Raw genomic sequence first — 24,401 nt, 5'->3', positions numbered from 1 at the left:
CCAGACTCTCACTCAACAGTAGATCTTGCTGTAAGTGACTCTGGCTGAGGCTGGAATGAAGCCTTCTTTTGGCAGTCTGTTGTGGCTTAACCACAAAGCAGCTTGCTTACTCCCCCCCTCCCTGGTGGGATGCAGGAGAGAATCAGAAGGCTAAGAGTGAGAAAACTGATGGGTTGAGATAAAGACAGTTTAACAGGTAAAGCAAAAGCTGCATGCACAGGCAAAGCAAAACAAGGAATTCATCCACTACTTCCCATCAGCAGGTAGGTGTTTAGCCATTTCTAGGAAAGCAGGGCTCCATCACATGACATGGCGACATGGGAAGACAAATGCCAATAGTCCAAACATCCCCCCCCTTACTCCTTCTTCCCCCAGCTTTTATTGCTGAGTGTGACATCATATGTCCCAGCTGTATCCCCTCCCAGCTTCTTGTGCAGCCTACTTGCTGGTGGAGCAGTCCGAGAAGCACAAAAAGCCTCGATGCTATGTAAGCACTGCTCAGCAACAACTAAAACAGCAGTGTGTTATCAACGCTGTTCTCAGCACAAATCCAAAACATAGACCCATACCAGCTACTATGAAGAAATTTACTCTACCCCAACCAAAGCCAGTACATTCTCCACCTCTATTCCTTACCATTTATGTCATACTCAGCTCCCACACTATCCAGTACATCCTCATTAACCCCCCCCCTTCCAATCCTTTGCTATACACACAGATATCATTACCTTAGTCCATGGACCACCCCTGTAAAATGTTCGTAAAATGTCCATAAATGTCTATTGAGTTCATTTAGTCTATGACTTTGGACTGCATCAGTTACAGTAGTCACTCAGGACAGGAGAGGTAGTGTGTTGCGTGGAGTTACTGGGCACTAAAGCCAGCTTAAATTGGGTCATGGCTGTACTTGCATTGATTCTTGTAAGGCTTGTCCTTCATTGGTTCAAGTGATTCCTGCTATAGTACTTCCTATAACATTCCCATAACTCAAATCATGGGTTACAACCATTTAAAGGTGTATCTGTTACAATGTCCACCCCTGGTCCCTTCAGACCAGATGATAGAGTTTAACATAGAGTCCCATAGGGGTGTACCTGCTGCAGTGTGGCCTTACCTATGAACCAGAGTCTCTTCAGGGCTATACTTGCTGCAGCATAGTCTTATCCACAGCCACAGATGCTTTGAGGTGTTCCAGCATGGCCTCATGTTCAGCCACTTATGCTTCAGGGTGTACCTGCTGTGGCATAGATTTATCCACAGCCAGAGATGCTTCAAGGAGTACCTTCTCCAGCATAGACTTATCCTTGGGCCGCAGTCCCTTCAGAGGTATACCTGTGGCAGCACTGACATAACCACAGCCATAGACACTTTGAAGTGTCCTGCTCTCATATGGACTCATCCACAGGTCACAGTCCCTTCAATTCAAGGGCAAGAGGGGACCCAGTAGCAGAACAATAGCATTGGTGTGAGGGGAATCTCACCTGATCCGATGGGCCCTGGTGTGCCTGAGCCCCTATTTCAAACACAACACTGTCTTCAGGAGTTCCTTGTCTGCACCCACAGGACTGTGGATGCCAGCATTTTTGTCACCACCTTGAAATGAGGAGGGAGGTCTAGAAAGAAATTTGCAAGTATCATAGGAAAGAATACCTAGATGTGGGCATTAATAGTGAAGCTGTATGACCTTACCACAAACTCAGTGGACATGAACAACAGAAGTGAGCCAATGACTTGAATCTGTTGTGTAATCTGTGTGGAGACAGAGTCATGGGACCCTGGAAAGCTCAACTTCCTGTGAAGCCCCCACAACCCCACACTCTGTTGCCATCAGCTTAGCACTAACAATAAACTGTGGAGTGATGTTGCAAAATTGGGAACTCGTGCATGGGTTTGTGAGCATATATTTTGAGTTTCCAAAGACTGTAGACTACAGCTCACAATGGTTACTAAGTGGCTGTGTAGTACCTTAGGACCTGGGGAATTGTGGGTTTGATTTTTGGATATGGAATCACTAATGTAATAGTTGAGCTAATCCCAATCTTTCAAATTCAGAGGAAAAACATCTAATGCTGGCCATGTTACTTCTTCTGAATTAAATGAATGGAACATTTTTGAGTAATGTTTGAACTCAGCCTGCAGCACCTGACTACATATTGATTCCCTGATGGTATGGACAGACAGGAGACTTTGGATGTGCACATCTCCAGGCTCACCTCTAGGAACCACTCCTGCCCTTGGCCTTTAATGTGTTGTGGAGTGAGGCACAGACCTGCCAAGGAAAGGCACAGTTTTGAAAACGGGTAGATAAGAACACAGCAGAATGGGAACTGCTGGCAATCTGGTCCCCCAGAGAGGGTCATTACCTCTTTGCCCTTGGGCAGTAGAGAGACTATTTGCTGTCCACAGGATAGGCCAGGATGTAGACGAGGGACCTCCACGCAGAGGAAAAGACCTTCTGTCTTGGTTTCAACTTCCTGCGTGGGGTAAGTTGATTTTCACAGCCCCAGACCTGGATAGCTACAGCCTTCTCTCTGAGATGCCTCCAGCAAAATTACTCTGATGTGCTGGGGTTGTTGTTCCAACTAGTGCCCAAGAATATCAGTCAAAGCTAGTGAGACCACTTTTGAACCTAGAGCTGCCCAAAAGAGACAGTTCACAGATGCTGCTGAGTGCAGAAGCACGTCCCATTGTAACCACCATGTCCCAAGGTGAGGCAGGAGGATCTACCCTCACATAGAGCCTTTCAGGATCAGAACTGAGTCCTGGCACTGATGAGACCTTAGAGGGCCAGTTCCCAAGGAAAGCTACTGTATAGCTGGGGAACATCAGGTACCACAGAGCAGCTGTGGGAGTTTGGGAGCTGGTTGTGGTCCTGGATCTGCTCTGACCCATGGGGGTGTTGGGTTCTCATGGAACTGGGGCTTGAGTGTCTGGTTTACTGTGGCCTGGCCAAAACTAACTTGTGAATCACCTCAGCCCTGCCTGTCTGTGCAACAGCTGGGTGAAATCAGGTGCTGCTCCAGGTGATCATGGTGCTGCATGGGAGCCTTAACCTTACTATCTGGGGCTGTGCAAGCTAGCCATGCTGCTACTTGGGGCCTATTCCTGAGGCAATTCACCCAACCCCATTCCTGCTGTCCTTCAGGGAAATCTTCTGTCTTAACCTACTCCTCTAACACAGCTCCACTCAGAGCAGGAGGAATGGTCTTCCTCAACAGCTTGTGTAGCTGATGACCTACTCCATGACCTCCTGCAGGCCCCCAGTTCCCCACTAGAGGTCAGGAGAAGACAGGCTTCCGATCTGCAGGATGTACTCCAAGCCTGAGGAGGCAGAGATGCATCAAGGCAGTCCCTGGTGGCCACTGTTATTTGGGCAGCTGGCAACACCTTCCTCAGGTCCAAGGGACACTGCACAAGGCTTCGCAGTGCAGTGTGCCCCAACCCCTCCTTCATCTCATAGTAGTGGAGGGTGCCCACATGCCCTTGCATCATGCTGATCTGACTAGAACAAGGCTTTTGTCCCTGGGTAGCTTGTGAGAACATCTTGAGAAGGAAAGAACACAGACGCTCAGGTTGGGTTGCAGCAGAATTTTAATGATTTAAAAGAGGGAAATGAGGTAAACAAGTGGAGATTCTGATGCAGGGAGCACCAGATCATCCAAAAGCCTGTGCCCTGAGGACAGGGTGAAGTTACTAAATGGTGTCTAACTGCCTACACCGCAAAGGGGCGGGGGCAGCAGATCCCTTCAGGGTTGGCTTTGGAAAAAAACATGACCCTGGGGAGCAGAAGACAACAGAGAAAAGAGAGAGACAAAAGAGAGAGAAGCAGGCAAGTTATACATGGGCCATGTTTTCAGAGAGCCCAGGCACGCCGCTTCCTGCCTTCCTTTGCAGGTAGAGCCATGGATGCTCAGCATGTCTGAAAGTGATGACCTAATGCTCTGTCCTCAGACCAGCAAAATCTTCTAGCTTCCTGGGGGTCCTTCTGTGGGAAGTCACCAGTGGCTTTAGCATGGGGGGCACCTCCTGCTGCAGTAGCGGCTGGTGATGCAGGAGAGGTCACAGCACCCGGAGTTGATGGGGACTCCGTTACTGCTGAGGATGCTGCCAACGGCAGCGGAGGTGGAGGAGCCCACAACGGTGTTCTGCGGGAAGGAGCTGAGGATGGGGCCGGGCAGGGTCACCACCACAGCCGGGGGCTCAATGATGACGGTGGAGTTCTGGCACTGCCTGACGCAGGGCTCATTGCAGCTGTTGGCCAGCGGGGTCGGGCCGCAGGGCTGGCAGGGCTGGCACTGGTTGTAGCAGGACATGTCTCTGGGCAGGAGGTGCACCTGGGAGACAGGGGAGGGGAAGCAGAGCACGGGGACACATGAGAAGCAGCACTGCACCCATCCACAGTGGAGCCAAGGCACCTCCTGGCTCAGCATACGCTGCCCAGCTCCAAGGCCAGGAGGCACCTCAACTAAGTCCCAGCCTCTGTCTGCAGAAGACCTTCTCTCCCCTTCCCTCTGCCATGAGAAGCAGCTCCCAGCCCTGGGCTAGGACAGCCCATAGCAGCTGAGACATACATGGAGGAAAGACCTGATCTTGAAGGAGGACGAGAAGAGGCTTCACACTCACCTGATTCCCAAGGAGAAGGAGGCGAGAGAAGTGGATGAGAGAGCAGAGAGTCGGGCTGCCTTTTATAGCAGTCCTGCACTGCCTCAGGCCCAGAGGCACCCTTTGTGGAAGTAATAATTTTCTGACAAGCTCATGTCAAATGCAGACCATCCCACCTAATGGTATGGGCTGTGTCCTGGTTTCCTGCGCTGCTGCCTTTTCATTTCCTGGCTTACGCCACGTGCTTTCCCATATGAAGGCTTCTGTAAGTGCTGGGATGAGAGGCCCAAGGATTTCCGGGCAGAGGCAAACGTCAGCACAGGCAGAAGACTCAGCTCAAGTGCTGGAGGGGTCCCGTGCAGGCAGGTGATGTACACCTGGGTCATTCCTGTGGGCTTGTTTGTGGCAAAGGTGTCAGGAAATGGGCAGCACGCTCGTGCTTCTCGTCCGCGTGCCCAAGGACTCTCATGTGAGAGGACGTGCCGCATCCTTTTCTCTTGCTTCCCCCATCTCTCTCTGGCGGTCGCCCATTGTTGCACGCAGGTGGGCTTCTGCTGGGAGTGTCTGACCCCATTGCAACAGTAACAGAGCTCACAGGACAATTTTGCTGGGCTCATTTGCCTCATCCCCTGCCTGTGCAGACCCTGCAGGTCGTCAGGCAATGCCAGGAGGGTGTCTGGGGCCTGGTCCTTCCCCAGGGTACTTGAGTCCTGTCCTGCCAGTGTGGTCCTGAGCATCTCCTCAGCAGAGTCCCTAGCTGATGATGTGCTTTATGTGAGTGTACAGACTTTTGACGGTTCCATGCAGGCATGCCTGAGCACACGTGCATCCTCCATCTTAGTCTGCCTTGCCTCCGATCCAGCTTAGAGGCAGTGTAACTGAGGTCTACCCGCTCCCCTTCGTTGACCTTGCTGAGACCATTGCCAGATGTTGCTGCTGGGAGGCTTCAGCCACTGCCACCTCCTCGTCCCGTGGGAGCAGCTTTCAAGCTTAAGTCCTAGTGCTCGGCCCCAACCTGAGTTACAGCTCCAGCTGTGACACATCTGTGCCTGTCTCGGGCCATGGACCACACTGATCTCAGCCTGGACCCTGACGTGCGGGTGACTTCCCAGCTTCACCTGAGACCTGCCTTGCCTCTACGAACACACCTGGTGATTGCTGGACAATGCTGAACCCTGATGACCATCAAGCTGACCTGGACTCACTGACTCACTGACTTGCCTTTCCAGCCTGAGCCCAGACACATGTAAGACAAGAGCCTGAGCCAGAACACGAGCAGGACAACCTCAAAGTCTGCGCACACTTGCAGACCCATGATCTTACTGGGGCTTTGGAGAAAAGCTGGGATAGCTCTCATGTCTGGAGTGTGCAGTGGCTGTGCAAAACAGAAGGCAAAACTGCAACCCTGCACGCCGTCAGAGCAGGTTTCTGTCCCCTCAGGGACCTGCCAGGCAGAATGCTTTGGGAAAGTGCCATGGGGTTTCAAAGCGGCGCAGGGAGCACGTGAAACACAGCAGTGAAGATCTGGTGGTAATAGAGATAAGGAAACCACCATAACTAGTTCCATCCACTCCGCTTGATAAAGGCATTCAGAAAGATTTGCCAGGGACATTAGATGGCTGTGGTTTTGGAGCATTTCTTTCCAAATCGTAAAGCGTGACCAGCAAGAGCGTTTTTCTTGAGGCTATTCACAGTTACTTCTGTCCCTTACTGAAGCCTGGAATGGTTCTCTTCTGTTGAAACTCCTATCCCTCTATCTGTGCTTCTCTCTCTGTTGGACCCACTCTATCTATTGGGTTTGTGTGGCAAGGGTTCAGCAGCTGGGGGACAAGGTTGCAAGGGTGGCCTCTGTGGGAAGAGTCCAGCAGCTACACCCACGTCTGACCGAGTCAGATCCAATTGGCTCCAAAAGGGACTCACCGCTGCCCAATGCTGAGCCCGGTAGCGACGCTGGTGGTGCCTCCGTGAAAACATATTTAAGGAAGGACAAAACACGGCACAGGAAGTGAGGAAGGGAGAAAAGGAAATTGTGAGAAACAACCTTGCAAACACCAAGGCCAGAGAGGAGGGAGGAGGAGGAGGAGGAGGTGCTCCAGGCAATGGTGCAACAAGTGTACACAACGATATACACAGATGCACGGAGTCAGGCATACGTGCATAAGGACACGGACACGTGTAGTTGCATGCAAGTACTCACACTTGTGCAAAAAAATACACATGTACGCAGAAACACGATCTCGCCAGAGGCATACGGCTGGGTGTACGCACAAGCATAGATGTGCATGCAGGTAATCCCACAGACTGCTACACAGTCACACTCCCGCGCACGTTGCTGCTGCTAAGCACATGGGGGCAGAGGCAATAGGAAGGGATGTGGCTGAGGCGCTGCTGGGGACCTCCCTGCCAGAGCAGGGACGGGGCACTCTGAGCAGGACAGATGCACAAGCAGCACAGCTAGAGGAGTCTCAGGGACTGTCCAGAGAGAGGAGGAGGCCAAAGAGGTTGGCAACTTCCTCCTGAGGGCAGCTTAAGGTGAAAGAGCGTTGAAAACCTGAAGTGCAGCACGCCTGCCTGGGAAGACAACAGCCACTGACTGTTGGACTGAGCTGGGTGGGAAGGAAAGAGCACAGGCCACGTACTGACAGGAGCCCTTGGGTGACGAGCCAAGGATTGGAGGGCTGGGAGCAGCCAGGGCCCCCCCTGTCAGCAGGACCATAAAAACCCCACCAGAGTGCCCCAGCGTGACATCACCTGCCTCCACTGGACTCTTCTGGCACTTAGTCCCTGTCTCCTGCCCACTGTGATGCATCCTTGACCTGGAAATCCTGGGACTTCTCATCCCAGCACTCAAAAGAAGATTCTGTGATGGAATGGGCATGACATAAACCGGGAAATACAAAGGCAGCGTAGAGGCAAACAGCAGCACATCCCGTGTCATTACCTGGGATGTTTCCGTTCATTAGGAGCATGCAGGAAAATTGTTGCTTATGCAGAACTGCCTTTGGGCCCTGAGGCAGTGCGAGGCCAGTATAAAAGCCAGCCCAACTGGTCGCTCTCTCAACCACTTCTGTCACCTCCTTCTCCTTAGGAACCAGGTGAGTTGGAACCCCCTTTTCCCCTCCTCCTTCTCTAGAAAAAGGTCGAGCCTTCAAGAACAACTCAACTGCTACCGGCTCCTTGGTCTTATGTCAGGGCTCTGAGATCGTGGTCGGTGGAGAGGGCAAAGGAGAGATGGTCTGTCACAGAGAGAATCTGAGGCTGGGCTGAGGTAGCTTTTTGACTACAGGCTAGGCAGGAGCATTGCTGGGCCTTCCTGCTCTGCGAAGGACTTGGCTGAGCTCAGGCAAAGAAGCCCTTGTTCCCCCCTGCACAGCCTCTACCTCCCCACCCAGCAGGTGCCCTGGCTTCCTTTTGGTGGGGTTGCAGGCTGTTCCTCAGGTGTCCCTGTGCTCTGCTTCCTCCCTGGCCTCTCTCCCAGGTGAACCACCAGCCCCGAGACATGTCCTGCTCCGACAAGTGCCAGCCCTGCCAGCCCTGCCAGCCCTGCGGCCCAACCCCGCTGGCCAACAGCTGCAATGAGCCCTGTGTCAGGCAGTGCCAGCCTTCCACCGTTGTCATCGAGCCCTCTCCCGTGGTGGTGATTCTTCCTGGCCCCATCCTCAGCTCCTTCCCGCAGAACACTGCCGTGGGCTCCTCCACCTCCGCTGCTGTTGGCAGCATCCTCAGCAGTAACGGAGTCCCCATCACCTCCGGGTGCTGTGACCTCTCCTGCATCACCAGCCGCTACTGTGGCAGCAGAAGGTGCTCCCCCTGCTAAAGCCACTGGTGACAGCCCAGACAAAGAGCCCCGGGAACCCGGAAGATGTTGCCAGACCAAACAACGGAGATCGTGACCATTGCTTGGAGAGGGCCTTAGCATGCCCCACTCCTCTTGCAAAGGGTGTCAGCCCTTTGGAAAAGGCCAGCCTGGGCTCTCTGAAAACAGGGCCAATGCCTCTCCTTCCCTTCCTCCACTCTCTCCTTTCCCTCCTTTCCCTTTCTTGTTTTCTGCTCCCCTCAGCCTTGAGGCCCACCAAAGGCAGCTTGGGGGGACCTGCCTGCCCCTTCCCCTCTGTGGGGTGTTGACGCTTGGCCACCTGTGGTGATCCTTTCACTGTGGCCTCCTCTCAGAGACATCTTGTTTCCCTCTTTAGACTCATTAAACTCTGCTGCATCCCAGGCTCTGGCTCTGTGTGGTCCTTTCCTCTCTGAGTGCTCTCCAAAGCTGTCCAGGGAGAAAGGAGCTATGCTGGGAGGGAGCAAATGGGTGAGCAGCCGGACCCTTTCTCATTCCTAGAGGACTGGGAGGGCAGGACACACTGTCTGTTGGCCTCCTTCAGGCCCTGTCCCTTGGCCTCCTTCAGGCCCTGTCCCTTGGCGCAGAGGACAACATCTCTGGCTACTCCACAGGCAGTGACCACCAGCCCTTCCCTCGCTGCATCTCTGCCCAGAAATATTCCCCTTGGCCTCCGAGCATGCCCTACAGGTGGTGATCCCAACTTGTGCTGTCTTCATGGGAGGACCCCAGTGCTGCAGGAGGCCCTGGGAGGTCGGCAGCCCCACAAGCACTCAAGGCAGCTCCTCTTGCTCTGGATGGAGCTCTGCTGGGGGAGAAGGCTCAGACAGAAGACGGCCGTGAGGATGGAAGGAGGGGAGGGGAGGAGAAATCACCTTGGCGAGAGCCCAGAGCCTCCTCCTCCTCACCTTCCCACCCACCTCCAGAAGGAAGGGCCATGGTATGCATCCAAGGGCAAAGACAGCTAGGGCAAGTCGCCTGTTCTTCCGTCACACCCATACAGTGCCCCGTGCAGCCCCAGCGGTTCATTACACAGGTTTGCGGGGCTGAGGTGTCTTGCAGGGTGCACATCCCCAACTCCCATCCGACAGAGCAGCTCCAGGACAAAAAGTTTTTTTGCATGGGCCTGCAAGATGGCACAGGGGAGGGACTGACAGTTCCTCCCATGAAAGTCTAGAGAGAGCACAGGTCAGAACAGCCCGCGCTCCCTCTTTGCAGCTCACGGCAAGGGCAATCCCATCCTGGGCTGCAGGGAAAGAACAGTTCCATGGCAGAAGCTCTCTCACCACCTTCTCCTTTTCCCTCAGGCCACTAACCCCAGACCCTCACAGAAACAGCATCTTCATTTGCAGATCTCTGGGTGCATAGTGGAAATAGGGGTGCCCAGGGAGAACTGAGGGCCCTACCCACAGAGCCCAGCCTGGCACAGACGGGCCTCCTGCCTGGATGCCAAGAGACGAGAACTGTACTGTGCCCCACATCCGAGCTTCCTCCTCTCCTGAAGCCTAGAGCTCATGGGGAACAGCCTTCGGTGCTCGAACCTCAGAAATTGGGGACTACAAAGACAGCTGAGATCTTCTGCGCTGACCTACCTGTGAAAGACTGAGAGTGGATGGGCCGGAAAAGAGAGGCAATGAGGGATGGATGGTTGGGGAAAGAAAAGCTGTAAAGCTGTCCCTAGTTCCCAGGGACACAAGCACAAAGGCCAGCTGACAGCATTGCCCAGCGTCCTCTGAGGGCAACAACAGCGGGAGAAAGAGACTGCTCCTGACGGCACAGATTCAAGCAGAAAAAAAGCATGTGAATGACAAACAGTCATGGCACCTCTAATTGCCATAACTGGTGTGAAACTAAAAAGACCTTGGCTGGCTTCCAGACACCCACCCAGCTGCTTTCTCACTCTCCCTCCTCAACAGGACAGGAGGAGAAAGTAAGGAGAAAAAGGTCACAGGTCGAGATAAAGACAGAGGGATTACTTACCGACCACCATCACAGGCAAAAACAGGCTTAACTTGGGGAAGATTCATTTACCTTATTGCCAATTAAAAGTAAAGCAGGATGGTGAGAAACAGCAAAAAACCCCCTTAAAACGCCTTTATCCCATCCCCACCTCTTTTTCACAGCCTCAACTTCCCTCCTTCATTCACAGCTCTTCTACTTCCTCCACCCTTAAGCACCACAGTGGGATGCAGAATGGGGGACTGTGGTCAGTACACAACTGTTCCTTTCTGCTGCTGTTTCCTCCTCACATGGTCTTCTGCTCCAGCATGAGTCCTTCCCATAGGCTGCAGTATTTCAAGGCTGGCTGCAGCGTGGCTTGTGTCTACGGGCTGCTGGCCTTCTGGATAAGACTGCTTCAGCGTGGGTCCTCCAGGGGCCACAGTTCCTGCCTGGGATATCCACCTGGTCTGGCGAGGCATCCTCCATGGGCTGCTGTGTGGGTATCTGCTCCACCATGGTCTTTCCCTTGGGCTGCCTGGGTATCTCTGCACCATTGCCTGGAGCACCTCCACCTCCTCCTCCTCCCTCCTCTCTGGCCTTGGTGTTTGCAAGGTTGTTTCTCACAATTTCCTTTTCTCCCTTCCTCACTTCCTGTGCCGTGTTTTGTCCTTCCTTAAATATGTTTTCACGGAGGCACCACCAGCGTCGCTACCGGGCTCAGCATTGGGCAGCGGTGAGTCCCTTTTGGAGCCAATTGGATCTGACTCGGTCAGACGTGGGTGTAGCTGCTGGACTCTTCCCACAGAGGCCACCCTTGCAACCTTGTCCCCCAGCTGCTGAACCCTTGCCACACAAACCCAATAGATAGAGTGGGTCCAACAGAGAGAGAAGCACAAATAGAGGGATAGGAGTTTCAACAGAAGAGAACCATTCCAGGCTTCAGTAAGGGACAGAAGTAACTGTGAATAGCCTCAAGAAAAACGCTCTTGCTGGTCACGCTTTACGATTTGGAAAGAAATGCTCCAAAACCACAGCCATCTAATGTCCCTGGCAAATCTTTCTGAATGCCTTTATCAAGCGGAGTGGATGGAACTAGTTATGGTGGTTTCCTTATCTCTATTATCACCAGATCTTCACTGCTGTGTTTCACGTGCTCCCTGCGCCGCTTTGAAACCCCATGGCACTTTCCCAAAGCATTCTGCCTGGCAGGTCCCTGAGGGGACAGAAACCTGCTCTGACGGCGTGCAGGGTTGCAGTTTTGCCTTCTGTTTTGCACAGCCACTGCACACTCCAGACATGAGAGCTATCCCAGCTTTTCTCCAAAGCCCCAGTAAGATCATGGGTCTGCAAGTGTGCGCAGACTTTGAGGTTGTCCTGCTCGTGTTCTGGCTCAGGCTCTTGTCTTACATGTGTCTGGGCTCAGGCTGGAAAGGCAAGTCAGTGAGTCAGTGAGTCCAGGTCAGCTTGATGGTCATCAGGGTTCAGCATTGTCCAGCAATCACCAGGTGTGTTCGTAGAGGCAAGGCAGGTCTCAGGTGAAGCTGGGAAGTCACCCGCACGTCAGGGTCCAGGCTGAGATCAGTGTGGTCCATGGCCCGAGACAGGCACAGATGTGTCACAGCTGGAGCTGTAACTCAGGTTGGGGCCGAGCACTAGGACTTAAGCTTGAAAGCTGCTCCCACGGGACGAGGAGGTGGCAGTGGCTGAAGCCTCCCAGCAGCAACATCTGGCAATGGCCTCAGCAAGGTCAACGAAGGGGAGCGGGTAGACCTCAGTTACACTGCCTCTAAGCTGGATCGGAGGCAAGGCAGACTAAGATGGAGGATGCACGTGTGCTCAGGCATGCCTGCATGGAACCGTCAAAAGTCTGTACGCTCACATAAAGCACATCATCAGCTAGGGACTCTGCTGAGGAGATGCTCAGGACCACACTGGCAGGACAGGACTCAAGTACCCTGGGGAAGGACCAGGCCCCAGACACCCTCCTGGCATTGCCTGACGACCTGCAGGGTCTGCACAGGCAGGGGATGAGGCAAATGAGCCCAGCAAAATTGTCCTGTGAGCTCTGTTACTGTTGCAATGGGGTCAGACACTCCCAGCAGAAGCCCACCTGCGTGCAACAATGGGCGACCGCCAGAGAGAGATGGGGGAAGCAAGAGAAAAGGATGCGGCACGTCCTCTCACATGAGAGTCCTTGGGCACGCGGACGAGAAGCACGAGCGTGCTGCCCATTTCCTGACACCTTTGCCACAAACAAGCCCACAGGAATGACCCAGGTGTACATCACCTGCCTGCACGGGACCCCTCCAGCACTTGAGCTGAGTCTTCTGCCTGTGCTGACGTTTGCCTCTGCCCGGAAATCCTTGGGCCTCTCATCCCAGCACTTACAGAAGCCTTCATATGGGAAAGCACGTGGCGTAAGCCAGGAAATGAAAAGGCAGCAGCGCAGGAAACCAGGACACAGCCCATACCATTAGGTGGGATGGTCTGCATTTGACATGAGCTTGTCAGAAAATTATTACTTCCACAAAGGGTGCCTCTGGGCCTGAGGCAGTGCAGGACTGCTATAAAAGGCAGCCCGACTCTCTGCTCTCTCATCCACTTCTCTCGCCTCCTTCTCCTTGGGAATCAGGTGAGTGTGAAGCCTCTTCTCGTCCTCCTTCAAGATCAGGTCTTTCCTCCATGTATGTCTCAGCTGCTATGGGCTGTCCTAGCCCAGGGCTGGGAGCTGCTTCTCATGGCAGAGGGAAGGGGAGAGAAGGTCTTCTGCAGACAGAGGCTGGGACTTAGTTGAGGTGCCTCCTGGCCTTGGAGCTGGGCAGCGTATGCTGAGCCAGGAGGTGCCTTGGCTCCACTGTGGATGGGTGCAGTGCTGCTTCTCATGTGTCCCCGTGCTCTGCTTCCCCTCCCCTGTCTCCCAGGTGCACCTCCTGCCCAGAGACATGTCCTGCTACAACCAGTGCCAGCCCTGCCAGCCCTGCGGCCCGACCCCGCTGGCCAACAGCTGCAACGAGCCCTGCGTCAGGCAGTGCCAGAACTCCACCGTCATCATTGAGCCCCCGGCTGTGGTGGTGACCCTGCCCGGCCCCATCCTCAGCTCCTTCCCGCAGAACACCGTTGTGGGCTCCTCCACCTCCGCTGCCGTTGGCAGCATCCTCAGCAGTAACGGAGTCCCCATCAACTCCGGGTGCTGTGACCTCTCCTGCATCACCAGCCGCTACTGTGGCAGCAGATGTCAACCCTGCTAAAGCTGCTGGCAACGTCCTCGGGCAAGAACCTCAATAACATGGTGCTGGCCAGAAGATAAGAGCTTCGGGGCATTGTTTCCTTCTTCCACTCTCTTCTCTGTCTCTTTCTTTTGCTGTCGGCATCTCCCAACGCCAGCCTAGTGGGGCCTGCGTCCCTCTGCAGGGCAGGCAGACGGACACCCTGCAGGAGCTCCACTGCATCTTCGTGGCTGCCCCTGGTGCTCCCTGTGAGCCACCTCCTTTTCTTCTTTAGACTCATTAAAGTTGTGCTGCATCCCAGCCTGGGCCTCCGAGTCCTCCTTCCTTCGGAGGCAACTCTTCCAGTCAGCTCAGGGAAAAAGGGGGAGGGTGGGATTCCCTGCAGGTGGATTTTGGTTTGTGCCCTTTCCCTTGCAGCTGACAAAGACATCCCTAGCTACTTCACAGCCAGTGGCCATCAGAGAGGATTCCTCCCAAGGGAGGCAGGAGTGGGGATGGGGAGACAAGAATGCCTGGGGGCAGCCCACAGCCTCATCTCCGCCTTCCCCTCCCCTCCAGTACTTGATCTAGGTCCATGGCCAGCACACATGGGCACAGGCAGATGAGACAGCTACCGCTTACAGTCCTTCAGCACCTGGCAGGGCCCAGCTGCTCTCCAGACATGCAGGGCTGAGGTAATTCACAAGTTAGGATTGGGATCAGCCGCACTGAGGCTGCACAATGGAGTCCCCCCTCCCTGTGAACCCAACAGCCCCATGGGCCACTGGGGCTCCAGGAGAGCAGCCAGTGCCCAAAGATCCACTTTCTGGCCACCACCCCACCATTTACAGGCAGCGGGTGACTGGGCAGATGGCAGCAGTGCACAGAGCAGCCCCACAGCTACTTGCGCTCTCCGCAGTCCAGTGACCCCCCTGCCTTCTCATGGCTTGTTTCAGGTGCCCGTCTTCCCTGAGTTTGTGCAAAGGATTTGTGGCTTTGCTATTAATGCCAAAGTTTAGGTATGCTTTTCAATTACACTTGAAATTTTCTTTTTGGACCCTGGCCTTTTAGCCCCAGGCAATGCTCTATATCCTGGCGTCCCTTGGGTATCCGTGGTCTCCTGGGTGCAGGAAAGGAGCTCCTGAAGACAATGCTGGGCTCAAAATGATGTCTCAGGCACACAGCGGCCCATGGACCACGTGAGGTTCCCCTCATGCTCCTCCTGCCCACAGTTCAGGGCAGAGACACCATCTTTGTCCAGCTCATTCGGCACTGGGCACCTTCAGCGGTACAGGACAGGCACCAACCCAAGCACAGCACGAATGCTGGGGATGACCCTGCCCATACTCAGCTTCCCTGGCTCCCCAGGTGCTCTGAGGCAGGGCCAGCCCGGGCTCTGCTCACACCACCACTGCTCCTCACTTGCAGGGCAGGGTCTTCCTAGTCCTGCAGTCCCTGGCCGTTGGAGATCTGTCCTCCAACAGACCCTGCACACCACTGGGAACCACATGGACACACCGAAGGGCAGGGCTGTGCCCTCACAGTAGGACACCTCTCCCCATGCCAGGCTCTGCAGGGAACAGGACCAGTCTGGGCAGTTACACGGGGAGGAAGAGTACTAGTACTAAGCCCAGGAAGGCACAGCCCCAGCATGGGTCCAAGGCCCTGCTCTGCCCTGGCCCCAGGCAATGGACCCCCGGATGGAGCCCTTCAACACACAACAGAGCTTTCACCTGGAAGACCTAGATAACCAGTACACTCCTCCGGGTAGAGGTATCTGCTGCCTTAGGCAGAAGTCTAATGTGGACCTGCTGACTCACTCTTTGGGGGTTCTCATTTCTCTGGATTGTGACAACAGCCTTCTAGAGAAGAAGTTCAAATGATCATGTCCCTCTTTGCTATTCCCTGCCTGCAGTGTATGCCTCACTAGGTGAACAAGTCTAGGAAATGAAGAGGACATTAGTCATGCAGCATCCCATTTCTCTGCAAAATAAATGTTAGTCTCAATTGCAATAAACTCTTCTGGAATGCGGATTTTCTTTGTCTTGACAGTGGTGCAGTGGAGCCGTTTGCATACAGTGACATCACGACTGAAAGACATCACTGAGAGGATCATAGAATAGTCCAGGCTGGAAAGGACCTTGACAGATCATCTGGTCCAACGTTTCATGGGAAAGGGAGCCTAGATGAGATCATCTACAACCCTGTCCAAGCGCATCTTGAAAACTTCCAGGGGTGGGAACTCTACCACATCCCCGGGGAGGTTGTTCCAGTGAATGATTGTTCTTACCGTAAAAAATGTATTTCTTATGTCAAGATGAACCCTCTCCCAGGGCAACCTGTACTCGTTGGCCCTTGTCTTCTCCTTGTGACTCCTTGCGATGAGAGAGTCTCCGTCCTCTTTGTAGCCACTGGAATACTGTGATGAGGTTCCCCCCAAGCCTTCTGTTCCCCAGGGAGAAAGGACATAACTCCTTCAGTCTTTCCTCATAAGACAGGTTCTCCAGCCCTTCGGTCATCTTTAACAGGTACAAGGATGTGGTGGTGGGTGCTGGATCTGGATCAGCAGAGGCCGAGTCAGGGGACTTGGATCCCAGCGGTAGCTTTCTTGTTGCAGAATGGCCATTCAGCAGGAGAGCCACCTGGGTGAAGATGACCACAAACCCCATGTCCATGCTACCAGGGCTTGCAGGAAGCAGATTTTCTTTTTCATATGAGTGGTATACTGGAGCAGTTTGCGTATGGTGACATCACAATTAAAGGGCATCACCGAGAGGATCATGAACTCGGTGGTAGCCAGGAGGAAGGGGGAAAACGACTGTGCCAGCCAGCAGGCAACACAAATGATTTTCCTGGTGACAAGGAAAGTCTTCATCATTTTTGACACAACGGTTATGGTGTACCAGATCTCCACAAAGGAAACCCGATGAGGAAGAAGAAATGCAGCAGGGTCTGCAGGTGCTGATTGGTCCACGCAGTGACAATGAAGAGGCCATTCTCCACCAGAGTTAGAAGATACATGGAGAAGATAATGGCACGTGGGGCCATGTGCCCACCATGAGAGGTCTGGGAAGCCCAGGGGAATGAGATCCGTTACCAGCGTCTTGTTCTCCTTTACCGTGGCCCAATGCGTGACCAGAAGGAATCGGCTGCCCAGACAAGAGTGAAGGAACAAAGCTGTGGTGGGTTAAATCTGTGATTTCTGTTGCTGTCAGAGGGACAAAACCAGCCCCTGTGGCTGACTGACAGAACCCATTTACCCCAGATGAAGGTCTGACCACGCCTGGGCTGAGGTGCGGGTAGTACACCAGAGCAGGGAGGACCCGGCAGCCTTCCGACTGACATTACTGGGTTGCTGGAACTGACCATTGCCATGAAATGGCTGACTCCCGTTGCAACTCATTGTCTGTGTGGTAATTCCTGGGTGCATTGGTTTCTTGATTGCCTCATTCTTAATTGCCTACTTCAAATGCCCAAGGTGCCTGTTAGTAGGAATGTAGACGGTGGCTAGAGATTTCATCAAGTGTGATGGGGAAGAAGAGACAACACTTGGCGAGAGCTGGCAATGTCTTTGCCCAGAGGAGCCAAGGTAGAGTGAGACACCCACTAAGCTGAGCATCCCTCGGAAGCAGTTACAATCAGTTCATTCATGAAACCATGAAATTAATTTACCGTCTTGCCAAGTGACAAAATCCACTGCAGGGGATCCCACCCTCCCCTTCCTCCCCCCTTTTCCCTGAGCCGACTGGAAGAGTTGCCTCCGAAGGAAGGAGGACTCGGAGGCCCAGGCTGGGATGCAGCACAACTTTAATGAGTCTAAAGAAGAAAAGGAGGTGGCTCACAGGGAGCACCAGGGGCAGCCACGAAGATGCAGTGGAGCTCCTGCAGGGTGTCCGTCTGCCTGCCCTGCAGAGGGACGCAGGCCCCACTAGGCTGGCATTGGGAGATGCCGACAGCAAAAGAAAGAGACAGAGAAGCGAGTGGAAGAAGGAAACAATGCCCCGAAGCTCTTATCTTCTGGCCAGCACCATGTTATTGAGGTTCTTGCCCGAGGACGTTGCCAGCAGCTTTAGCAGGGTTGACATCTGCTGCCACAGTAGCGGCTGGTGATGCAGGAGAGGTCACAGCACCCGGAGTTGATGGGGACTCCGTTACTGCTGAGGATGCTGCCAACGGCAGCGGAGGTGGAGGAGCCCACAACGGTGTTCTGCGGGAAGGAGCTGAGGATGGGGCCAGGAAGAACCACCACCACAGGGGAGGGCTCAATGACGACGGTGGAGTTCTGGCACTGCCTGACGCAGGGCTCGTTGCAGCTGTTGGCCAGCGGGGTCGGGCCGCAGGGCTGGCAGGGCTGGCACTGGTTGTAGCAGGACATGTCTCTGGGCAGGAGGTGCACCTGGGAGACAGGGGAGGGGAAGCAGAGCACGGGGACACATGAGAAGCAGCACTGCACCCATCCACAGTGGAGCCAAGGCACCTCCTGGCTCAGCATACGCTGCCCAGCTCCAAGGCCAGGAGGCACCTCAACTAAGTCCCAGCCTCTGTCTGCAGAAGACCTTCTCTCCCCTTCCCTCTGCCTTGAGAAGCAGCTCCCAGCCCTGGGCTAGGACAGCCCATAGCAGCTGAGACATACATGGAGGAAAGACCTGATCTTGAAGGAGGACGAGAAGAGGCTTCACACTCACCTGATTCCCAAGGAGAAGGAGGCGAGAGAAGTGGATGAGAGAGCAGAGAGTCGGGCTGCCTTTTATAGCAGTCCTGCACTGCCTCAGGCCCAGAGGCACCCTTTGTGGAAGTAATAATTTTCTGACAAGCTCATGTCAAATGCAGACCATCCCACCTAATGGTATGGGCTGTGTCCTGGTTTCCTGCGCTGCTGCCTTTTCATTTCCTGGCTTACGCCACGTGCTTTCCCATATGAAGGCTTCTGTAAGTGCTGGGATGAGAGGCCCAAGGATTTCCGGGCAGAGGCAAACGTCAGCACAGGCAGAAGACTCAGCTCAAGTGCTGGAGGGGTCCCATGCAGGCAGGTGATGTACACCTGGGTCATTCCTGTGGGCTTGTTTGTGGCAAAGGTGTCAGGAAATGGGCAGCACGCTCGTGCTTCTCGTCCGCGTGCCCAAGGACTCTCATGTGAGAGGACGTGCCGCATCCTTTTCTCTTGCTTCCCCCATCTCTCTCTGGTGGTCGCCCATTGTTGCACGCAGGTGGGCTTCTGCTGGGAGTGTCTGACCCCATTGCAACAGTAACAGAGCTCACAGGACAATTTTGCTGGGCTCATTTGCCTCATCCCCTGCCTGTGCAGACCCTGCAGGTCGTCAGGCAATGCCAGGAGGGTGTCTGGGGCCTGGTCCTTCCCCAGGGTACTTGAGTCCTGTCCTGCCAGTGTGGTCCTGAGCATCTCCTCAGCAGAGTCCCTAGCTGATGATGTGCTTTATGTGAGTGTACAGACTTTTGACGGTTCCATGCAGGCATGCCTGAGCACACGTGCATCCTCCATCTTAGTCTGCCTTGCCTCCGATCCAGCTTAGAGGCAGTGTAACTGAGGTCTACCCGCTCCCCTTCGTTGACCTTGCTGAGACCATTGCCAGATGTTGCTGCTGGGAGGCTTCAGCCACTGCCACCTCCTCGTCCCGTGGGAGCAGCTTTCAAGCTTAAGTCCTAGTGCTCGGCCCCAACCTGAGTTACAGCTCCAGCTGTGACACATCTGTGCCTGTCTCGGGCCATGGACCACACTGATCTCAGCCTGGACCCTGACGTGCGGGTGACTTCCCAGCTTCACCTGAGACCTGCCTTGCCTCTACGAACACACCTGGTGATTGCTGGACAATGCTGAACCCTGATGACCATCAAGCTGACCTGGACTCACTGACTCACTGACTTGCCTTTCCAGCCTGAGCCCAGACACATGTAAGACAAGAGCCTGAGCCAGAACACGAGCAGGACAACCTCAAAGTCTGCGCACACTTGCAGACCCATGATCTTACTGGGGCTTTGGAGAAAAGCTGGGATAGCTCTCATGTCTGGAGTGTGCAGTGGCTGTGCAAAACAGAAGGCAAAACTGCAACCCTGCACGCCGTCAGAGCAGGTTTCTGTCCCCTCAGGGACCTGCCAGGCAGAATGCTTTGGGAAAGTGCCATGGGGTTTCAAAGCGGCGCAGGGAGCACGTGAAACACAGCAGTGAAGATCTGGTGGTAATAGAGATAAGGAAACCACCATAACTAGTTCCATCCACTCCGCTTGATAAAGGCATTCAGAAAGATTTGCCAGGGACATTAGATGGCTGTGGTTTTGGAGCATTTCTTTCCAAATCGTAAAGCGTGACCAGCAAGAGCGTTTTTCTTGAGGCTATTCACAGTTACTTCTGTCCCTTACTGAAGCCTGGAATGGTTCTCTTCTGTTGAAACTCCTATCCCTCTATCTGTGCTTCTCTCTCTGTTGGACCCACTCTATCTATTGGGTTTGTGTGGCAAGGGTTCAGCAGCTGGGGGACAAGGTTGCAAGGGTGGCCTCTGTGGGAAGAGTCCAGCAGCTACACCCACGTCTGACCGAGTCAGATCCAATTGGCTCCAAAAGGGACTCACCGCTGCCCAATGCTGAGCCCGGTAGCGACGCTGGTGGTGCCTCCGTGAAAACATATTTAAGGAAGGACAAAACACGGCACAGGAAGTGAGGAAGGGAGAAAAGGAAATTGTGAGAAACAACCTTGCAAACACCAAGGCCAGAGAGGAGGGAGGAGGAGGAGGAGGAGGTGCTCCAGGCAATGGTGCAGAGATACCCAGGCAGCCCAAGGGAAAGACCATGGTGGAGCAGATACCCACAGAGCAGCCCATGGAGGATGCCTCGCCAGACCAGGTGGATATCCCAGGCAGGAACTGTGGCCCCTGGAGGACCCACGCTGAAGCAGTCTTATCCAGAAGGCCAGCAGCCCATAGACACAAGCCACGCTGCAGCCAGCCTTGAAATACTGCAGCCTATGGGAAGGACTCATGCTGGAGCAGAAGACCATGTGAGGAGGAAACAGCAGCAGAAAGGAACAGTTGTGTACTGACCACAGTCCCCCATTCTGCATCCCACTGTGGTGCTTAAGGGTGGAGGAAGTAGAAGAGCTGTGAATGAAGGAGGGAAGTTGAGGCTGTGAAAAAGAGGTGGGGATGGGATAAAGGCGTTTTAAGGGGGTTTTTTGCTGTTTCTCACCATCCTGCTTTACTTTTAATTGGCAATAAGGTAAATGAATCTTCCCCAAGTTAAGCCTGTTTTTGCCTGTGATGGTGGTCGGTAAGTAATCCCTCTGTCTTTATCTCGACCTGTGACCTTTTTCTCCTTACTTTCTCCTCCTGTCCTGTTGAGGAGGGAGAGTGAGAAAGCAGCTGGGTGGGTGTCTGGAAGCCAGCCAAGGTCTTTTTAGTTTCACACCAGTTATGGCAATTAGAGGTGCCATGACTGTTTGTCATTCACATGCTTTTTTTCTGCTTGAATCTGTGCCGTCAGGAGCAGTCTCTTTCTCCCGCTGTTGTTGCCCTCAGAGGACGCTGGGCAATGCTGTCAGCTGGCCTTTGTGCTTGTGTACCTGGGAACTAGGGACAGCTTTACAGCTTTTCTTTCCCCAACCATCCATCCCTCATTGCCTCTCTTTTCCGGCCCATCCACTCTCAGTCTTTCACAGGTAGGTCAGCGCAGAAGATCTCAGCTGTCTTTGTAGTCCCCAATTTCTGAGGTTCGAGCACCGAAGGCTGTTCCCCATGAGCTCTAGGCTTCAGGAGAGGAGGAAGCTCGGATGTGGGGCACAGTACAGTTCTCGTCTCTTGGCATCCAGGCAGGAGGCCCGTCTGTGCCAGGCTGGGCTCTGTGGGTAGGGCCCTCAGTTCTCCCTGGGCACCCCTATTTCCACTATGCACCCAGAGATCTGCAAATGAAGATGCTGTTTCTGTGAGGGTCTGGGGTTAGTGGCCTGAGGGAAAAGGAGAAGGTGGTGAGAGAGCTTCTGCCATGGAACTGTTCTTTCCCTGCAGCCCAGGATGGGATTGCCCTTGCCGTGAGCTGCAAAGAGGGAGCGCGGGCTGTTCTGACCTGTGCTCTCTCTAGACTTTCATGGGAGGAACTGTCAGTCCCTCCCCTGTGCCATCTTGCAGGCCCATGCAAAAAAACTTTTTGTCCTGGAGCTGCTCTGTCGGATGGGAGTTGGGGATGTGCACCCTGCAAGACACCTCAGCCCCGCAAACCTGTGTAATGAACCGCTGGGGCTGCACGGGGCACTGTATGGGTGTGACGGAAGAACAGGCGACTTGCCCTAGCTGTCTTTGCCCTTGGATGCATACCATGGCCCTTCCTTCTGGAGGTGGGTGGGAAGGTGAGGAGGAGGAGGCTCTGGGCTCTCGCCAAGGTGATTTCTCCTCCCCTCCCCTCCTTCCATCCTCACGGCCGTCTTCTGTCTGAGCCTTCTCCCCCAGTAGAGCTCCATCCAGAGCAAGAGGAGCTGCCTTGAGTGCTTGTGGGGCTGCCGACCTCCCAGGGCCTCCTGCAGCACTGGGGTCCTCCCATGAAGACAGCACAAGTTGGGATCACCACCTGTAGGGCATGCTCGGAGGCCAAGGGGAATATTTCTGGGCAGAGATGCAGCGAGGGAAGGGCTGGTGGTCACTGCCTGTGGAGTAGCCAGAGATGTTGTCCTCTGCGCCAAGGGACAGGGCCTGAAGGAGGCCAAGGGACAGGGCCTGAAGGAGGCCAACAGACAGTGTGTCCTGCCCTCCCAGTCCTCTAGGAATGAGAAAGGGTCCGGCTGCCCACCCATTTGCTCCCTCCCAGCATAGCTCCTTTCTCCCTGGACAGCTTTGGAGAGCACTCAGAGAGGAAAGGACCACACAGAGCCAGAGCCTGGGATGCAGCAGAGTTTAATGAGTCTAAAGAGGGAAACAAGATGTCTCTGAGAGGAGGCCACAGTGAAAGGATCACCACAGGTGGCCAAGCGTCAACACCCCACAGAGGGGAAGGGGCAGGCAGGTCCCCCCAAGCTGCCTTTGGTGGGCCTCAAGGCTGAGGGGAGCAGAAAACAAGAAAGGGAAAGGAGGGAAAGGAGAGAGTGGAGGAAGGGAAGGAGAGGCATTGGCCCTGTTTTCAGAGAGCCCAGGCTGGCCTTTTCCAAAGGGCTGACACCCTTTGCAAGAGGAGTGGGGCATGCTAAGGCCCTCTCCAAGCAATGGTCACGATCTCCGTTGTTTGGTCTGGCAACATCTTCCGGGTTCCCGGGGCTCTTTGTCTGGGCTGTCACCAGTGGCTTTAGCAGGGGGAGCACCTTCTGCTGCCACAGTAGCGGCTGGTGATGCAGGAGAGGTCACAGCACCCGGAGGTGATGGGGACTCCGTTACTGCTGAGGATGCTGCCAACAGCAGCGGAGGTGGAGGAGCCCACGGCAGTGTTCTGCGGGAAGGAGCTGAGGATGGGGCCAGGAAGAATCACCACCACGGGAGAGGGCTCGATGACAACGGTGGAAGGCTGGCACTGCCTGACACAGGGCTCATTGCAGCTGTTGGCCAGCGGGGTTGGGCCGCAGGGCTGGCAGGGCTGGCACTTGTCGGAGCAGGACATGTCTCGGGGCTGGTGGTTCACCTGGGAGAGAGGCCAGGGAGGAAGCAGAGCACAGGGACACCTGAGGAACAGCCTGCAACCCCACCAAAAGGAAGCCAGGGCACCTGCTGGGTGGGGAGGTAGAGGCTGTGCAGGGGGGAACAAGGGCTTCTTTGCCTGAGCTCAGCCAAGTCCTTCGCAGAGCAGGAAGGCCCAGCAATGCTCCTGCCTAGCCTGTAGTCAAAAAGCTACCTCAGCCCAGCCTCAGATTCTCTCTGTGACAGACCATCTCTCCTTTGCCCTCTCCACCGACCACGATCTCAGAGCCCTGACATAAGACCAAGGAGCCGGTAGCAGTTGAGTTGTTCTTGAAGGCTCGACCTTTTTCTAGAGAAGGAGGAGGGGAAAAGGGGGTTCCAACTCACCTGGTTCCTAAGGAGAAGGAGGTGACAGAAGTGGTTGAGAGAGCGACCAGTTGGGCTGGCTTTTATACTGGCCTCGCACTGCCTCAGGGCCCAAAGGCAGTTCTGCATAAGCAACAATTTTCCTGCATGCTCCTAATGAACGGAAACATCCCAGGTAATGACACGGGATGTGCTGCTGTTTGCCTCTACGCTGCCTTTGTATTTCCCGGTTTATGTCATGCCCATTCCATCACAGAATCTTCTTTTGAGTGCTGGGATGAGAAGTCCCAGGATTTCCAGGTCAAGGATGCATCACAGTGGGCAGGAGACAGGGACTAAGTGCCAGAAGAGTCCAGTGGAGGCAGGTGATGTCACGCTGGGGCACTCTGGTGGGGTTTTTATGGTCCTGCTGACAGGAGGGGCCCTGGCTGCTCCCAGCCCTCCAATCCTTGGCTCGTCACCCAAGGGCTCCTGTCAGTACGTGGCCTGTGCTCTTTCCTTCCCACCCAGCTCAGTCCAACAGTCAGTGGCTGTTGTCTTCCCAGGCAGGCGTGCTGCACTTCAGGTTTTCAATGCTCTTTCACCTTAAGCTGCCCTCAGGAGGAAGTTGCCAACCTCTTTGGCCTCCTCCTCTCTCTGGACAGTCCCTGAGACTCCTCTAGCTGTGCTGCTTGTGCATCTGTCCTGCTCAGAGTGCCCCGTCCCTGCTCTGGCAGGGAGGTCCCCAGCAGCGCCTCAGCCACATCCCTTCCTATTGCCTCTGCCCCCATGTGCTTAGCAGCAGCAACGTGCGCGGGAGTGTGACTGTGTAGCAGTCTGTGGGATTACCTGCATGCACATCTATGCTTG

General features: G+C 54.6%; 2 protein-coding genes and 3 pseudogenes across 2 annotated transcripts; 2 read left to right on the top strand and 3 right to left on the bottom strand.

The window, feature by feature from the left end:
• Positions 1-3,579: 3,579 nt before the first annotated feature.
• LOC142035028 (feather keratin Cos2-3-like) lies at positions 3,580-4,757 on the bottom strand (annotated as a pseudogene).
• Positions 4,758-7,456: 2,699 nt separating this feature from the next.
• LOC142035027 (feather keratin Cos2-2-like) lies at positions 7,457-8,815 on the top strand. Its single transcript, XM_075036846.1, has 2 exons — positions 7,457-7,697; positions 8,081-8,815. Exons 1-2 carry the CDS (start codon positions 7,590-7,592, stop codon positions 8,417-8,419), a joined length of 447 nt encoding a protein of 148 aa, XP_074892947.1. The 5' UTR covers positions 7,457-7,589; the 3' UTR covers positions 8,420-8,815.
• A 4,061-nt stretch (positions 8,816-12,876) lies between these two features.
• Positions 12,877-13,898, top strand: LOC142035026 (feather keratin Cos2-3-like; annotated as a pseudogene).
• Positions 13,899-17,374: 3,476 nt separating this feature from the next.
• LOC142035025 (feather keratin Cos2-3-like) lies at positions 17,375-18,403 on the bottom strand (annotated as a pseudogene).
• Positions 18,404-22,464: 4,061 nt separating this feature from the next.
• LOC142035024 (feather keratin Cos2-3-like) lies at positions 22,465-23,814 on the bottom strand. The gene is made up of 2 exons (XM_075036844.1): positions 23,574-23,814; positions 22,465-23,190 (listed from the first exon to the last, which is right to left on the bottom strand). Exons 1-2 carry the CDS (start codon positions 23,679-23,681, stop codon positions 22,861-22,863), a joined length of 438 nt encoding a protein of 145 aa, XP_074892945.1. The 5' UTR covers positions 23,682-23,814; the 3' UTR covers positions 22,465-22,860.
• Positions 23,815-24,401: the final 587 nt, after the last annotated feature.

This window comes from Buteo buteo, chromosome 9, assembly GCF_964188355.1.
Source record: "Buteo buteo chromosome 9, bButBut1.hap1.1, whole genome shotgun sequence".
Classification (NCBI taxonomy): domain Eukaryota; kingdom Metazoa; phylum Chordata; class Aves; order Accipitriformes; family Accipitridae; genus Buteo; species Buteo buteo.
Note: the sequence above shows the minus strand (reverse complement) of the source record. Positions and strands in the feature narration are given on the sequence as shown.